The sequence below is a fragment of the Rhodnius prolixus genome, unplaced genomic scaffold (assembly GCF_049639745.1).
Source record: "Rhodnius prolixus isolate KJV_2025 unplaced genomic scaffold, Rpr scaffold_8, whole genome shotgun sequence".
NCBI classification, from domain to species: domain Eukaryota; kingdom Metazoa; phylum Arthropoda; class Insecta; order Hemiptera; family Reduviidae; genus Rhodnius; species Rhodnius prolixus.
The window spans coordinates 27,809,750-27,828,663 of NW_027411593.1; the positions used below are offsets into that span (position 1 = coordinate 27,809,750).

The following is an 18,914-nucleotide window of genomic DNA, read 5'->3' on the forward strand; positions in this document are numbered from 1 at the left end:
GTTTACGAGGAAGGTTATGATCTCGTATGTTATGTGCTTATTAAGTGAAATGTTTAATAGAATAACATAGAAAGTGGAGGAATTTATCGACAATGTCTTTGTTTAAAAAAACTAATGCTAAGATCTTTGCAAAACCTTCGGAGAAGGTGACTCCTGATGTAATTTACTGGAAACAACTGGGAGTAAGTTTTGTTGTTTCTTTCAATATTCTTTACCTTTTATTTTAACAGTTTATGTAACATTCAGTCGCAATTTGAGAATTTGATGACTTTGTAAAGTAATTCATTTAATTATGAGTTATACCTATGGTTTGTTTAGGTGCCAGTGCTCTTAAAAGAATTTGGACCCATAAATTACATTGACTTTTCACCGGTTGAACCGTATCACTTTGCCGTCACCAGCTCTGCAAGGGTAAATGGAAATAATTTATAATTAATTAAAAAAGAATCTGGCTAAAATATGAATGCCAGAGAGAATCTAAATGTCAAGAGTAGGAAGTCAGAGAAACCTGAAATTACATATGAGTATATACTGCATGCAATGAAATATCTATCATATGATGAGCCTAATTAATACATGGTAGTCATTAAGCCAGAAATAATTGAGTAATTACATTGATTTAATTAAATAACACGATTAATTTTCTTATTCTGAATTAATTCAGGGCACTGTGAGAGTGCTTGGGCCACTTGATGATTATGCTTGAAATGCGTGTATATTGTCTCATTGCCCAATTATTTAGGACCAAAGGGTAATGAGACAGCTCCTACCTTGCCGGGACGGTTCTCATGTTACAATTTTTAAGTTACAGAATTGTGTTAGAGAATGAACAATAGGTATGCAGACAGCTAATGGATTCATGATTATATACCAATATATGATAGTTTACCTATTTAATTTCGTCTTCTTATAACTCAATAAAGTGTAAAGGCTGCATTAAAATTAATTTTTTGTATATATTATTGTTCATTTAAATTTTCGTACATTTCGGAGATTTTCAAGTTCCCTTCGATGCGCAAAAAATAAATACATATGTAAGTATATGTGTTTCTATACATTGAAGATTGCGCATATAAAAGATGAGTATTAATACCTTCTGGTACTGTTATAGAACGAGAGCAGAACGAGAAATTAAACGCGAGCATTTAAAATTTCGAATTTTCTTTTCTTCTAAAAAATTACATACGACGATGAAACGTCGCAATGCTTGTAGCAGTTACTGTGCTCCAAATAGTTGAAGTAACAGTGCGCTTGCTGGCAGCTGATACTTTTTCTTTACATTAAAAATTTCTACAACACCGATGAATTTTTTTTTATAGGTGCAGATATACAATCCTATTACAAAATTAGTGCATAAAAATCTGAGTAAATTCAAAGAAAATGCTTATGGTGGTACATTTCGTTCTGATGGACAATTACTTTGTGCTGGAGGGGATGAAAAAGTAGTGAAATTGTTTGATGTACATTCAAAATCTTTACTGAGAGTATTCAAAGGTCATTCCAGGTTAGAGAATAAATTATTTAAACAATTTTCAATTAGAGGAAAACTTATTTTTATTTAATAAATTGTTATATTTTTTAGTGCTGTACACAGATGTTATTTTACAAGTGATCTGACTCATATTACAAGTTTCTCAGATGATAAGACAGTAAAAATATGGGATATACCGACTGAAACCAAAATTGCTGAATTTTCTGATCATGAGGTAAATTGATACTAGCCGAAATATTAAGAAATGGTTTCTTTCACGATAATTTCTTTAGAAACTAAATTTTTTGTGACTTAAGCTAAATAATTTTTTGTTTTACAGGACTATATCAGAGCTGGCGCAACTTCACCCGTTTCACCAACTACAGTTATCTCAGGTTCCTACGACAAAACGCTAAAATTTTATGACTCAAGAACTAGTACGACTCCTGTATTCACCGTAAACCATGGTCATCCTGTAGAAAGTGTATTATTTCTGCCTTCTGGTGGAATTTTCATATCTGCAGGTAATAAATACTTGGGCGTACATTACTCATAATGTAAAAATTATTTGTATTTGCTACTAATACATTGTTTTATAATTTCATTATAAATCTCTGGGGAGGGGGGTGGGTGATTATTTTACTGGGATTGATACAGACTATATGTCAACAGGTGGTACAGAATTGAGAGTGTGGGATGCTATAGCCGGAGGTCGACTACTTGCTAGGATATCGCATCATCACAAAACAATTACATGTTTGTGTTTAGCTTCCAATAATTCTCGGCTCCTATCGGGATCACTTGATAGACATGTAAAAATTTACGATGTGTCAACATATAAGCCAGTGCACAACATTGATTACGCAAATGCAATCCTCAGCATTGGAGTAAGCGTAAGTTGATCAAAAAATTTCTATTATACATTAACATAGTCTTTTTTTTTCAAAACCTGATCTCCTTGGCTAAGGAAATTACTTTATTCTGCGAGAAGGACCAAGCGAGCCTTCTGGCTTTGAAAAACTGCTCTGCTTGAACCAATCGAAAATTCCAATACTAAATAAAAAGTGCAGTGGTTTAAAAAACTTCAAGAGAAACAAACTAAATCTCATCACATCTTGTTCTGAACATCGTCCATACAACCATGATTCTTTTTTTTCATTTATCATCTGAGATTGATTAATCAGTTAAGTGAATCCGAAACTGGTCGTAAACAGGAAAACGTAATACGACAATCATAATCCCATCGTATTTCAAATTATTAGATAAATGGATATTTTCCTCTGTTTTCAAACCTAAATTTCCTAGTTGAAGACATTAAGATATAGGTTGCTATAGTTTCTCCAATCATCCATCTATCGATTTCATTTTTAGTTTAGTAACGAAAATTAAAAAAATTATCGCAGAAATTAGTGAAAACATTGTTTTCTGGCTTGCTTTTATCTCTTTATAGGCTCATATTCAAGTTATCATTTACTTCTAATAAAATGTCGAATTCTCTAAAAGTTTTCGTAGAGTAATCAAAGTGTTGTTGGCCAATTAAACAAGAGATAATTAAATATTTTTAGGTTGGTTCAGATTCAGGGTGGGGTACTGAGGTGCAGCTTTTAGTTTTTATTATAACCCAAAAGAAGCTTATACAAATATTATGGTATGTGAATAAATGGCTGATCATTTGCAGGGAAACGATGAAACATTAGTTGCTGGAACAGTGGATGGAATTGTTTCAGTGAAACGTAGAGATATTGAAAAAAATAGTAAAACGGAAGAGAAAAAAATTAAAAACAAAATTAGTTATCGTTATGCTGGTGACAAATTAAATGTTGACGCTGTGATTAAACATGAAGGAAGGGATCAACTTTCTCAGCATGATTTCTTACTTCGTAAATTTCAATATGGTAGAGTTTTAGATCGGATTTTGTCTCCCTATTTCGCAAACAAAGCACCCCAAGTGTCAGTAGCTGTGATGCAAGAACTAATGAGGTAAAACCAACAATGAAGTAAAAATTTTCTTTTATAAAGTTTTTCTTATCATTGAATTGTTGTTTACGAAAATGGTTATTTTCAGGAGAAAAGGTTTACAGAAAGCTTTAGTCTTAAAGAAAGATAAACAACTCATTTCATTCTTAAAATTCTGTTTTAAACATATAAGTGATTACAGATTTACAATGACCCTGATCGATGCATTTAGCACATTTTTAGGTAATTAATTTTTTTGTTATCTTATATGTAAGATATGCGTACATATATGCGCTTATGTAGTAGTCAATTAATTATGTCACATTATCACAGTTTGATTCATTTTTATTTAATTGCTTTAACAGATTTATTTGAAGATAAATTGGATCAGCTATCAACAGAGGTTTTAGAAATGTTGAATAGGATTCAAAAAAAGTTAAAAGAAGAAGAAGAATTAACTATGGAACTTGTTGGATTAGGAGGAGTTATCAAAATGTTACTTGCCGCTTCTTCTGTTACCAGTGAAAAATCGCAGGCACCTTTACTACCTCCATTACCGTCTGTCGCAGCACAGAGAATATAAATATTGTAAATAAACATATTTTTTAAAGTTTTATTTATTATTGTTTTTTTTTTAACTTTAATGACAAGTCTTTCTATCTAATCTGATTTTCTGAATTCTGATCGCTGATTTTCGTTCGAATTAGATAAAACTACTTTACAATCAAAACATTTTAATTTTATTTCTTGACTATTTATTATAAGAGTTTGAAAATTTGAATTATACGAACGATCATTTATGGATTCGTTAACCGTTTTCATATTGGAACTTAATGTTGGTATTTTTACTATAGTCGCAAGTAAAGAAACGAAATTCACACTGAAAATATCCGAGACGAACAGTATCTCCCTGACTATTAAATAAAAAATTTAATAACTTTTCACTAGAGAAATGAAAGAACAATTGAAGTAAAATCAGTCATTTTATATTAGTCCGTCTAAAGCAACTTGTATATTCTCTAAAGTGTTGTAAACTTTAGATAGTTGATTTTCATCCAAGTCCAATGTTAAATCAGACGTTCCTTTGTCCTCTATTAATTTCATTTGTAAGATAGCTTTGGGAGTAAACGTCTGGATGTTATTGTCGGAAGACATTTCAATATTGACAAGCCAGCTAATATCTTGCAACTACAATATATACAAAGGTCAGATTAAGAAGTTTGAAATAATTGTTCAAATCAATATCTACTTACCTTTCTAATATAAACTGATTTCTGTTTAAACTTTATAATTACATTCTTTGCATCATTTGTCCATAAAACTGTAAAAACATGTGCCTTTTCTTCTGTTAATTTCAAATTTTTAATTAGAATTTCATTTAATTTGTCGGGATTTGTTAACGAATATGCTGCCTACAATAATAACAGTAATTCTTATAACGAAATTAAATCCATTACGTGCAAAAAATACAATTAATTTATCTTTTTGCTTTATAAATTCACATTCTTGTACCACTGATAAAGTATCAGCTTACTTGAGTCAGAATCACTATAGCTGCATGTAAAAGTACGTTTAATTCATTTCTATTTATTTCCAAACTGTCCAAGAGTTTTTCCTCTTCTTCATCTGTAAAGGGCTTGTGAGAATCTGGATTTTGTACCATGTCCTTTACAATTCTGTTTAGGAATAAATGGAATTTTCTGTTTTCCAATTTATTTATTATTTCTATACCAGCCTGCAAACTACATCGCAAAGAAGTAAAACAAATACTTTTATAAAACTAATTATTAATTACGTAGAAAATAAAATATATCAATGTATACTTTGCTGAAAGGGTGATCCAATTTTTTGAACTAGTCATTTTACTAATTCCGGTTTAGTAGCGTAAAAATCCCGATGGATGTAAGTATTATAATAACAATTTGTGTCAACATAAAAAATTCTTTTTTAACCACGAAGAAGAATGGTAATACTAGGTATAGTCACTAAATACATAGTAAGAGTTAATTAATTTACTGAATTAACGCAATAAGTGGCAGAAACACTATTAATCATAAGTGAAACTGAACTTAGTCCATAACCTACCCAGTAGTACCTTACCTACAGTCCATTCCTGAAATTGCTTTAACATTTCTACCAATGATCGATTTTTTGACATCGATATACTATATTCAGTCAGCTATTCGGAGAAAGTAATATATGCACTAATATTATTATTATTTTTTTTTTTTTTGTGATTTAAGGCGCGTCAACATTTAAGGTTATTGGCGCCCGCACTAATATTATTATATTATTCCTCATATTTAAGGAGCGTCCACATCTATGTAAGTTCTTTGGTGCAATGCAGGCCTCCGGATAGTCTAGTCACATTTTGGGAACCACTGTACGTTATCGGACAGTGAGCTGAAAGAATCTCTTAGGTAAAGCAAATCTAAGGGCCGGTGGCTGGATTCGAACCCGGGATCTCCACATAGGAATCCTGGGTTAATCCCTTCTCTAAATTCTTATATTATCAACAAATTAGATTTGTATTTTTTGTCTGTAGATGAAGAAAATTATATTTAAGTAGTATTTTTCCCTTAAAATGTGTAAAAAAAAACTTTCAATTTTTTTGACAAATTCCAGAGTACATCGACGGAGGGGGGCAGCCCTTTCGAACTGTCCTTAAATCTTTATGGCGATAGGAAAGTTGTAACAAAATTCTCGGACTAGAGCTCAGAAATTACGTTCTTAGTCTATTTAACGACTTCATGTAATAAGCATTGTGGAAGTTTTACTGCACCATATTAACTACCATGACCGATGAACAGGGTGAGGAGGATTCCAGCAATCATCCCCCGCTTTCACGGATTTCCGCTCATGGTTCTAAGGCCTTTTAAACTGGCAGATCTCTTCTGCCGGAAACTGGGCCGCAGGGCGCTGCGACTTCACCCCTTACTCCTGTTGACAAAATTTCACCTATAAGTATTTCTAACTAACAAAACTTCCTCCATCTTCTCTTCCTTCCTACCAGCATTTGGCGCCCCATCTTCTGTTTAGCCGTTGCTCCCCTGCTTTGTGGATTGACCCTAAATTTGGCGCATGGTACCAAACGTCGTGGTGATGGGAATTGTGGAAGTGGAAGAAGACTTCATGGATGTACAGCAATAGTATGAAGACAGAGACATACTTGATGTACGACCACTCTGCACTGATCTCCAGAGTGCATCAATCCGCAACTATCCTGATGCCTGATGAGCAGTAGAGAACATGGTGTCGTGAGTATCCAGGTCAATTCAGCCGTTTATTTGCTGCATCAAGCAATTATTGTGCTCAATATCGATGTTTTATAGGAGAAAAAAGAAGATGGAGTAAGAAAAAAGGAGTTCTCTTGTTGGAGTCCTCGAACGGAACATTATCATTAATAAACTAAAACTTATGAAGTCCATATTCCAATTTTGAATGCATCACAATAAGCAGTTCGTCCGTGTTACCCTCTGTCAACCTATCCGTTTTTGTACACGTTTTACAATTAAAAAAAATGATTGTGCGATAAACGTAAAAAAATGAGAAGGAAATTAACAAAAGTTATATATTAAACAAATGTATTACATTTTACATTCTGTAATTCCGTCCAGCAACTAGTATAAAATTGCGCTATGATTTGTTTCCCTGAGCGATCGAATTACTGTAATCTTTGAAGGTCTTCTTGGCATTAAGCTTTTGATTACTGAGACTATACTTTGCTTAGTAAATAGTCGAGATAAGCAGGCAATAGCAGCTGCAACAATTAGTTAATACAAACACATTAAAATATAATGTTCATATAAAAATGCCGAAGATATTAAAGATATTATTATTTTACATTAAAGTTTTAATATCTTCTATGAAAAAAAAATATATATATTTATATATATAAGATATAAACTCTTTAGAAACAGAGAACATCTATTGAGCTCTTAACAGTTTGGTGCTTCCAATGATGATTTTTGTTCGATCTGGTAGGTTGCTAACTCTTTTGAACCTTCATAAATTTATTTTTATTTCCTCAACTTTTTAACTAATAAGTTTGCGATTGGTTTGGCTGCATGCAGCGTTGTATTGTATTTGCGATTTGGGATTTTTATTTGCAAATTCATTTTGTAAAATTTTTATGAAAATTGAATTAATTAAAAACATAATTTATTTATTGTTTGGGTTTGCATAGTATTAAACATAGCTTTTAAAATAAATAGCGTATTAAATTGACATTGACAATTGGGTTTTAGAAACATTGCATTACAACAACTAATAAAAATATTAACACTAGCACGCTGCTCGGAGTTTAAACAATTCCTGAATTTATTGATAGAGTAATGTAATTCAATTTAAGGGTTTTATTGGAATTCTTACCTAAATTTCTAATAAGATCTGTTTTACATTTCATTATGTATCTTTCTGTTGGAGGTGATGATAAAGTAAAACTTACTTTTGTAGTATTACCTTTAGTTCTGCAAATTATTTAGAAATAAGACATTACTAATGGCTCAATTCTTATTAAACGCTTATTAATGCACTTTAATTCAAAGAGATAATGCTTACTTGATTATTCGATGCCATATAATAAAAGGTTCTATCACTTCGCAAGAGGGAAGACAAATGTTCTTGTCAGTAGCATGTAATCTTTCTAAGGACAAACATTATATTTAGTGAATTGAAATTTGTATAATTTCACCACAGCTTACTTACACAATTTAAACAAATTTATATCGTGATATCCAAGTTTTATTTATTTTATTTTTCAATTTATAATAAATTCAGATTGGAATTTAAATATTTTGATGTTAAATTTCTTGATTTCTTCCATCTGACTAAGCACCGAAATGCTGGTAAATGTTAAGAACTTTGTTTTTTGGTGACCTTCTAACACATAAAAATTAGTTTTACCAACCCTTTTACAACTGCCCTACCGGACAGTTTTAATAATTATTCTTTTTATGTCTTAAGGGCTGGTACTGTGTAAAGTAATAAGCTAGATATTCTGGTTTAAATTTAGAAGAGAACTGCGCGAATTGTGGACATACCTCTAAATGAAAGTGCGCTAAAAATGCGAAGAGAGGTAAGTGGCCTGGTGCTTTAAGTAAAGACTCTTAAGTAAGATACTGGTTGAGGCGCAAAAAGAGGGTTCCTCGGGCACCACAATAATTGTCAGGAAAATTGTGCATTGGCGTTGGTTATCAGCATTTAAAAGATGATCTAGTGACAACTCAATTGAACAGCTCTTAAGTGAAAAATGACTTTCGAAAGACAGTCGTATTAAGTATATTTAGATTGCTTCGAACAGTAGTGGATTATAGTTATGTGAACAGTGTAGTAGATAGTTATGTAAAAATATAGTTGTGGTCAGGCCTGTTTATAGTTGTAAACATTTTATACAATTTGTCTCTCTTAAAGTAATTTAATTATAAATTCAAGAGAAAATTAAACGTCAAAAATTTGACATATTTGAATTATTTATTTGGTAAATTTGATTTTATTTGATATACTTCATTGTGGAGCAGTGAAAGAAAGAATAATGTTTCTGAGAAATTTGTAAAACTTGTGTGGGAATATTCAGTAACTCTTCTAGTGTAAATCTGATATTAATTTTGATGGCAAAGTTGTTAAGAATATTAAGAAACTGACCTTTATTTTGATCTAGACACTTTAATCCACCAATATCACAATCTCTGAATGTCCCTGAAAAATATTTTATATTATGTACTTATTAGTTATTTATCTTCCAATGTAATAAGGTTGCACCATTTATTTTTTAAATTAAAATTCAGTTAAAGAAAAAAAATACTTGTGTTCGCGTAGTACCTCTTGATGCTAATAGATGGTGAGTGCATCCACAAACGGAGTTCTGTTTCTCAGCCGCTATTTGCGACAAACAAGCTGAACTACTGTAACTTCTATAGCCTTTTAGAACTTTTTCACCTTGTAATAAACATTTCCGTTGTTTTATACTTAACCATCGTATAGATGAACTGCTCTTAGTTTCTCTAACAGAGAATAAAACTTGTAATTGAAATCCTCTTCGTGCTATAATCCCCTTTTGTAATTTAATAAAAGCTACATCCCTCACTTCATGAAGGTATATCTGGGTAATAAAAATTTTATGTCTTTCAATTACATTACGTTTATTGAATATATGAGTAGGGTAAAAGTAATATTTCCTGAATTACTTGAATTGGTTTTGTTGTTTCCACTTCGATATTAGCTTCTTTAGAAAAAAAACTCACTTCAAATTTTTTAGCTGATCTAAAATTATTAAAAAAAAAAAATTAAAAAGGTAGAGTGGGAAAATATCAGTATTTAATTGTGTTAAATCCTGAGGCAGTTGAGTGCACTGACACCCGGGTTCGAGACCGGAATGCTGACCAGAATTTGTTTTCCTTCCTAGAACCCCTTACATCCTAATGTTTATAATGGAGATTGTTTTCTGAAAAATAAGGCCTCTGTCTATTGGTCGTTAGTGCCCCTCTTAAAAGTGCTTTGAGTAGCAAATTAGTAAAAAAGAAAAATTTGATTAATTAACTTTAAAATAAGGTTTACATCTTCTTTCGTTAGTTTCTAAACGCCCTTGGATTCTCATCATTCTTCAGGTTTTATCTAATTTCATTTAAAAAACAAACAAAGTAAGGATAAATCTCAGCTACTTTGAGCTGACAATTTGGAATATTTTTATTCCAGATAGAGATATATTTTTCAAATTGATTTGGTCCTTTTAATTTTTTCTTTGATTAATTTGGATCCTTCAGAAGTCAGATAAGGTAATGCATCATGAATTAAAATGGAGTCAGTGCAATGGGAATAAGGGTTTCTCCTTAAACGTAGCTGAAGATACGAAATCAATAGAATAATGACAAAAAAAGCCAGCCACCATCCAGAAATACAGCCTTAAGTTAGGATTTTAACTCAATAAATCTAGCTCCGTGGCCAATTAAAAAAAAGTTTGATTCATATCCCAATACGCAAAATTCTCTATAGATTGTGATTCTAATCAGATTGAATGAAATTGAAACTAATGCCAATCACGACGAAACTATATTACTTCTACATAAAAATGTTGAATATTTTTGTGTATTGGTTGTTTCTTTCTAAGAGTAAGTAAGTCCTTTCAAAGATTTGATTTCATACTCTTATGCGCAACCTTTTTTTTTAAAGGAGTGATTCTATACCAAATTTCTGAAGTTAAAGTTTTTCACTTTAATTATTGAGTAGTCTTGGTTGTTTGACTTCTTACAATGAATTACTGTTTTGTTACATGAAAATAAAAAGAAAGCACTTACTCCGTCATTTCTGAATTGGCTGAATAACAAACACCATCCTTTGTTTGCAGATACTTGAATCTCGTACAACAATCAAACAATTTAGCATTCAACCAACATTTTGAAAACAATTTATTACATGGTAGAAGTTTCTATAAAATAAATAAATAAATAAAATAATAAGGTCGAACTGTATAAAAATAAGTGAGTGTCATATTGACCTTTTGCATTTCTTATTTTTTATTTTGAACTTTGTTTTGTTAATTGCAGGTGTTTTCAGTGGTGCACCTTTACAACATGAGAGATCTACTATATATGGTAATAATTCTTTCTGGAACGATTGACTATTTTAGTAAGACAAATAAAATTTCATGACCAGTACCTTACAAACAGGCAGAAAAGAGGATTGTAATTTATACTGTGAGAAGAAATGCGGTTGATAAAAGAAAATTTGACGGCTATTTACAAAGGATTTGAGGAGCTCAATGAGAAAGATTTAGGTATTTTTTAAGAATAGAAATGATCGGAAGTTTTAAGGAAGACAAGTTTGTTGAATCAGAAGGCATCTATATTAAAAATTTGTTCTAGAGAGTTAAAAGCATCTATCTGTATGCAAATTGTATGATGAACTCCTCATACAATAGGACATTCCTGTAACATTCTCAGTAAACCTTAAGTCTGAGCATCGCAAAAGTCAGATACTACGGAAATTAAATCGCTACATCTGCAAGGAATTAGTTTTAATTATGTGTAACGCTCTGTTCTGTGCGTAACATAAATTCGAAAGAAATTGGTAAGTTAAAATTGTGCAATAATAATAGCATGCAGAATATAAAGAATTTTAGGGATTCCATTATTTTTCTTTTCAGAAATCTGAAAGATAATTTTCATTAACTTTAGATCATTTACCTTTGCAACAATTCTTAAATATCCATTTTCAGGCAAATTATTGTTTCTAGAACAATTGAAACAATAGTGATCAGCTGGTCTTAATAAATTTTGAATGAAATTATGATAATTTTTTTCATGTTTGCTGCAAAATAAAAAGAAATTAATTCTTAGATAGAAAAACGAATAAAATGGTTATTGGTAACAATTAGTTTGCGCTACAACTTGTAGAATTTTAGAATGGAGGGGAACCCTTGTTGCAGATTTTGTTGTGACCTATTTTATTTATGCTTTCACTATACTGTTATTTCTAATTCTACTTTTTTTAACCTGAACTGAAATTGAACTGAAAAGACCAATGAATTTATTTTAATAAAATTATTAGCCTATTACACAAAATAAAAGGTATTTAATTTTAAACGAGGGCATTTATTGCACTATCACATTTTTAGTTTAACTAGAAAGGTTTTAATATAAAAATTTAATGGGGTACCATCTTTTGGACAGGATATTGTTTTATTCTTTGCTGCTATTTATTGAACTGAACAAAATTATCCTGCTTCTAAACTTAGAGATAATAAAATTAATAAGCAATTTCAAAAAATAAATCTTCGTCATTGTCGCCTAAAATAATAGAAATTATGTGTTGGCTTCGAACGTTTTATGAAAAGAATTTCTTAGTTTTTATTTAGTACTTCCTTTGTAAGCAATATTTACAGTTTTTTATTTTACACTAAGCGGGCCCTGCCAATGGAAGAATGTCAGCAATGAGGCCATTAGTGGGTCATTCCAGTACCAATACATACATTCATTTTAAATAATCCAGATATTCTATTATGAGGATCACAAATTATTTCAAATTTCGGCTTCGATTTTCCCTACATTTCAATATTCTTGAAAAACCCATACGAGTTTCCCAAAAGCGGAAAGGAAACATTAGCAATGATGTAGCGAGAACATGCAATACATTAACTGCAAAGCGCATAGTTGATTAAAAACAAAAAGTACAACTTACTGGGAATGTAGAAATATTGGGCAAACACTTAACGCTGGTAATTGTGAACTCCAATGCAGATAATTAGTGTCAATGTCGATGTAAATTGAATTTTTAGGTAATAATTTAATTTTTATTATACATAGCAGTATACAATAACCAACTGGTTTCAAAAATGAACTGATTATTTTTGTTTTATGCATTATTTCACTCTAATTTTTGAAATAAAAATAAATACTAAAGAATAATTAAAATAAAATAAGGCTATTACAAAGCAATGTGGATGTGAGCTTTGAAGTAATGTTGTCTCTACATTATACCTAGCAACACAAAATGTTATGTGATAGAATATTGTTCTTAGCCATTATTTTGTGTTATCTCCACGCAATATCTATTGCAGAATAGCATGGAATTTTACAGCACGTTCCATAAATGTTACAGAATAACCATCCATTATATTTGAATATCGAGTTGAAAGATTTTTGAGTATTTAGGTAAGAGCTCAGGTGAGTTAATGAGCTGCATGTCATGAGAATTCCTGATTTCAACAGGCGAGGCTACCATCTGATGATCTGGTTCTGATTACCAAACTCTGAGCCATAAACGCCCTTCAAGTTAACAGGAAATACCTAAAACTTTCTTTTTCTTCATATTAAACCTATAACCATTCTGCCCATTCTGCAAAAAGAGTAGCAAAGAAATGGTCCTACCCATATTCAGAAACCTGAAGAAGATTTTTTTGAGCCTATTGTGTCTTATAAAAAATCATAAGACCATTTTAAGCAGAAATGCGAACTTAGCCTGGTCCTGGTCGAGCCCTTGGGACGTCGAGGAGGCCCTATTATTAGAGAGGCTAGTTGGGTGGACCAGAACGCCGATTTAGCCTAAATAACTAAATCTCCAGTTAAGAAGCTCCAAGGGTCATAGGCGAAGAGCCATCGTTCGGCACAGCTGTCGGTTCTTCGGCAATGGTTCAGAGTCAGAGAGATTGTCCTGCGATACCCAACGACCAACCTAAGATGCCCCCAGTTCGGTATAATTTTTAGGTACTACGTAAAAATTTCAGTCAAAAACTGCTTCCTTCTACTTCTTAGTGACGATCAAATTTACGAGTTCAATGGAGCTATTTAGGCCATGGAGTTGAAGTCCAGTTGCAAAAGAAGCGTTAATATGGTAATTACCTAAAAAAAAACGAATAAATACAAAACAGAGCTAAAAACAAAGGAATAAGGTAATTATAATTATGTATTAGAATTTATAAAAGCAAAAAAAATCAGCAATAAAATATTCCATTATTCCAAGAACGATATAAAACACTGAAGCTTACTGTTAATACTTAACAAAATAATTAATGCTTATAATAATAATTATTAATTATTATAATAATATAATTAATAATTTCTCCTCAAAAAGGGGTTAGATTTGACTAAAAGTCATAGTTGGAGTGACTTTAGCTGGTAATTATCCTGTTCTTGGGGTTTTCAATACCAAGAATCTTCTATTTGTTGCTGTGATCAGAAATATGCAAGTGGTAGTTAAATAGAAAGAATCATCTCCGTTCCTTCAAAGAAATAGGCTCCATTCTACAAGAATTTTATAATAAATACATTTAAAAAAAAAAGTTGTCAGCATAATAAATCCTTCTAAAACGTCATAAACATATTTATATAGGATTATGCTTCTTCCTGAAAACATCAAGCTTTGTTAAAGATGCTTACGCACGCAACGCAGTCAATTTATTTTTACCTTCTCCGGTGCAAGCAGCTTATAGTGAATCGGTTACAATAGAGATCGCGTGCTAGTCCAACATTATCAGTTTTTTTGATTGGATGATTAAAAAATATGGCAATATCTGTCTTAAAGCATTATTATTGTTACACTTCACATTGAAAAGTCGATTATTCTTAATATAATGTAACAATAGGCTAATGATTTAGCCACTATTTCGGTCTATTATAAGCATGCATGCAATGTTACAATTAACTTCTTACCTTTCACAATTTGATTTTCTTAATATATAACAACTTAATAAATGAATTTTCTATTTATAAATACATAATAGTCTTTTTATATAACATTATTTGAATATACAGTAATTTTGTGGACTGTTTTTATGGTCACCTTTCGTAACACGTATGTATTTTGTTTTTGTATCCCTGACCAGTTTTGTACTTTCATTCAAAATCGAAGGTTGGTTCACAGTTTGGTTCAAATTTAACAAAAAAACAAATATTTTTGAGAGTAGCTATTTACCAGAATTATTGGTAGTTGTATTCTAGATGCCGACTGATGGAAATAAGTGTATAATGGTGATGCTAAAATATTTCTTAGGTAAGTAACTCACAGAATAGCTAGTTGGATGAGATAAAATCGATAAGTTTTTAATTTAGATCCAGCCAGTCGTCATAAAAATGGCTGCTCTATGATATATTTGTTCAGATTCAATTGTATACTCTGCGAAAAACGAGTAGTAATTGGCAAGCTAGCTTAGCATACTCTTAGAAGCCAACTATGTTTTTGCCACTCACTACACTTGCTGACTTTCTTTTCTTGTTGTTACAGTGTTTATTGGTACCAGCAGATAGATAAGTCCTGGTACCAGTTCGACGAGCTCTTGTACTTATATTTTGTGGTCACACAAGCTTAAATGGGAACATTAAAAACGGATATTTGCGGTTAAAACACAAACTATAATCTGCACAAAAACCACCTTCTCTTACATAAGTAGTGTAAGATGCAGTATTAACCAATTCATCTCCTCTTTGAGAGAGCTCCAATACACTTTTGCAACAAGAAGTCTGTAAGTTCAGGAAATTCTCATGTGTGCTGTGCACATCTCCCTGGCGAAAGAAAAAAACCTATTTTTTTAAAAATGAACAGCTGTTTTACTTCGATTTAGTTTTTAGTTTTAATTCGAAGATTTGTTATGATTGTTCATAAACTCACCTTCAGTCTGCTTTAATTTTCTAGAACCGTTTCTAGAAACGGCTTCCATAATTCACTGATTTTAATTATTATTTCTGCCATCACTAGACTGCTGTGCTGGTACTGTCGACGGCAAGACTTAAGTTATAGCTTACTTATTAAAAACTTCAGATCTTCCTTCTAGATCATCGATTTAGATTCCACTTTCAGCGGCTTAGGAATGGTATTGATCAATAAGTAATAACTAAATTAAGTAAAATATTGTGTGATGACAATCTCTTTAGACTTAACAATATGTTTAAATCAAATATTTCATTTTATACATTATAGCGTAAGAAAATATTTTTAATTTTAAATTTATTGGATGAGTAAAGTATGAAATTTGAGACAAAAATGTAACAGTTATATGGTGGTCAGAATTCTCGGAATTCCACTTGTACAGAAATAATAGATGCATTGCACCTTAGGATGTATGAGGGTCTTTCTAAGAGGGCAAATCAAAATTAAAAATTCGTATTTTACTGACATTATGCTGCTTAGGCACTAGATTGCAAGAAATAGGTAGAGATTCAGTGCAATACCAATTCGACATATATGTATAATTATTATTGGTGTGCGCCTGAGTCAAATTAGTCGAGGACATATTTAATAAAATATTCAGAAATTTAGACAAAATTAAAGGGTTTTCAAAATAACAAATACAAGTTATATTATTGATAGCTGGAATTTAATTATTCAGTGAAAATATAAATTAAAAATATTTATATTATATGTATCAATTACGTCTGATATATTTCATTTTCATTAAATTATGAAAGACAATTTGTGAGAATTAGGAAAGATGTATCTTACATTGTTTCTTATTATTCCTTCCGTTATTGTTGAAGATTTTTCGGTTTTCTTATTGTTAATTTTAAGTTTTTAAATTGAAATTCTTTACCCCTAATAAGGAGCGGTTTCTATTAAAAAAAAAAAAAAAGAGAAGAATACCTAATCCTTTTTTAGAATACCTAATCTCCCTTTCAGTTAGTTGCATTGTTCTTGCTCCAGATATCTCTGAACTGGAATAATTAAACTTTTTCAAACTTTTTTAATGAACAATCTTTTTGCTTTTAAGAAAGGGAGAAAATTCCTTTGTATAAATTACTCGATACTAGCTGTATACGCCTTGAATTGTAAATTTTATTGAATCATGAGTTTTTATCAGATTTTTACCTTCCCTAATTTTATTAAGAACTAAATCGTAATTGTATTGAATTTTAGAAATTGAATTAACCTGAGTAGGGCAAGAATGATTTTTTTGCTTGAGGTCTGAACGTATTTTTGTTTGAGAATGTGTGGTCTGTTTTTAAATAGAACTAAAAGTCACGAAATGGTCACATTGTATTTCGCTCGGTACTATTGCCTTTTCCTCTAAAAAAAGAGTTTTCAGATTTGTGTTAAAAAAAAGTCATGTTCTACGTATAACCCCTTTTATTTAAAACAGGTTATTAGCATTTTTTCGCTGACAGCTCATTCAATCATAACTTTAAGCACCCATACGTTTAAATGTTTTCACATACACAATATAATGTATTAAAAACGTTAGTTATTTATTTATTATTTGTTTGTTTTATTGCTAATAAGAAATATATTTACATTTCTATAGCAACAGTTTAGCCTCTGCTAACAATAAAAAGAAATAGCCACTACCCATTACTTCCACTAAAAGATAAATACAAAATCAAAATCACCCCTTGTTACAATTATTTCTTTAAAACAAAAACCAAAGAAAAAATAATGAAAACTGATATATTTACTAAAATAACTTAAATTTGATTCTGATAGGAGTTTAATTATTATTCGGCGGCGAAATTTCTTTATAGCTGTTAAATATAATTCTTACAAATCTGTATCTCTCATCTAGAGCACCAGAAATGAAATAGAACAAACTGTTTAATTTTTCTTTGCTGTCAATATCAAGTAAATTAGTGTAAACCTCAGTGTTATTGGAGCTTATGTACCTATTTAACAGTATTTTCCTTAGGGAATTATAGATAGAACATTCCAGCATGAAGTGAATAATATTGTCTCTTTTCCTTTCAGCACAAGTAAAACAAACCCTTTCATGGACAAATACATGGTTTATTCCTTTATGAAAAATCCTAGGATATTTAGTACTGGCTACCCTAATCTGAGCTATCAGTCTGATTTTTGAAATATTACACTTGAGATTAACATATGACTTGCCATTGGCCACAGGACATATCAATCTATAATTGGTTTAAAAACATTAGTTAAATCCCAGAATTTTTTTTTTTTTTTTTTTGCGCATCAACAGCTGAGGTCATTAGCGCCCGGAGCTTTTTCCAGTGCACTGCCGGCCTCCGGACAGTGAGCTGTAAGAAGCTCCTAGGAAGAGAAAATCTAAGGGTCAGCTGCTGGATTCGAACCCGGGACCTCCGCGTGGGAGTCCAGTAAGCTAACCTCATAGCTAATCCCTTCCCTAAATCCTAGAATTAAAGATTTAATTAAATTCAATTTTGTAGATTAGGTATTTAACAATTTATTTTATTTTTTTATTACTTTTTCTTTCTTATCTTTTTCAAAGCTTTATATAATGCATTTATAGAGAGTTGGTTGCGGCGCAAGCAGAAAAAGAAGCGATACAAAAATGGAAAAGAAATGGAACAACCCTTATCCAAATGAGCTGGACATGGTCCAAACCCTGATGCGCTCCGCTACTGAGGGACTTAAAGCGTCCACCCCTGCAGAGGAGACACTATCTCTCCGACCCCCGACAAACCAGCAGGAATTGGGTCCCGTTCCAAAGCTAGAGGTTCTCTCTAATGGTGGCTGGCACAGATGCCGTTCTTTCCGCCCCTGACCACCGCTTATTCTTTCAGACAAAATCTCACATAAAAAAAAAATCTCTCCCATCCTCTTCCAAACTTTGCTTAAACTTTCACATAACGATATAAAAAAAATTTCATCTGTTGGATGGGAGAACCAAGAGTTCACCTTTTAAACCAGCTTGCAACAAAGACCATTATTGTATTAGTGTTTTTTTTCTTTTAATTTATACTTTTATTTGATCAAAACAAAAAATTCCACTGTTTTTAGGTGAAGATTCTATAAGAGTTAAGGGGATAAGTTCAAGTAAACATTATTCAAATGAAATTGATAAGGAAATAAATATTTACTAGGTTCAAAGAATTATTAAATACATTATTACGAAAATGCACAAAATATTTAAAAAATTATAATCAGAAATGTGAACAGATTCTGAAATGGAATCGAGAAATAAGTTCGAAGAGAAGGAAATATGAGTAGGAATCAATTTCAGGCAATGACGCAGATTTGTGAAACTAGTACATATGAAGGCCACTAGATAGCAGAAACATTCACTTACAATACCAAATCGGTAATA

At 31.3% G+C, this 18,914-nt stretch overlaps 3 protein-coding genes across 3 annotated transcripts; 1 reads left to right on the plus strand and 2 right to left on the minus strand.

Moving 5' to 3' along the window:
- The first annotated feature begins 42 nt into the window (after positions 1–42).
- LOC141451079 (U3 small nucleolar RNA-associated protein 15 homolog) lies at positions 43–4,043 on the plus strand. The gene is made up of 9 exons (XM_074122133.1): positions 43–182; positions 319–411; positions 1,320–1,504; positions 1,583–1,706; positions 1,812–1,995; positions 2,144–2,364; positions 3,150–3,451; positions 3,537–3,670; positions 3,793–4,043. The coding sequence occupies exons 1-9, from the start codon at positions 93–95 to the stop codon at positions 4,008–4,010; spliced, it is 1,551 nt and encodes a 516-aa protein (XP_073978234.1). The 5' UTR covers positions 43–92; the 3' UTR covers positions 4,011–4,043.
- On the minus strand, positions 3,791–5,536 carry Vlet (COMM domain containing 10 protein valette). Its single transcript, XM_074122153.1, has 4 exons — positions 5,251–5,536; positions 4,962–5,169; positions 4,681–4,839; positions 3,791–4,615 (listed from the first exon to the last, which is right to left on the minus strand). The coding sequence occupies exons 1-4, from the start codon at positions 5,286–5,288 to the stop codon at positions 4,412–4,414; spliced, it is 609 nt and encodes a 202-aa protein (XP_073978254.1). The 5' UTR covers positions 5,289–5,536; the 3' UTR covers positions 3,791–4,411.
- Positions 5,537–6,849: 1,313 nt separating this feature from the next.
- On the minus strand, positions 6,850–12,923 carry LOC141451090 (uncharacterized). Its single transcript, XM_074122161.1, has 9 exons — positions 12,602–12,923; positions 11,608–11,731; positions 10,720–10,850; positions 9,613–9,688; positions 9,248–9,527; positions 9,071–9,124; positions 7,988–8,072; positions 7,799–7,896; positions 6,850–7,187 (listed from the first exon to the last, which is right to left on the minus strand). The coding sequence occupies exons 1-9, from the start codon at positions 12,781–12,783 to the stop codon at positions 7,048–7,050; spliced, it is 1,170 nt and encodes a 389-aa protein (XP_073978262.1). The 5' UTR covers positions 12,784–12,923; the 3' UTR covers positions 6,850–7,047.
- Positions 12,924–18,914: the final 5,991 nt, after the last annotated feature.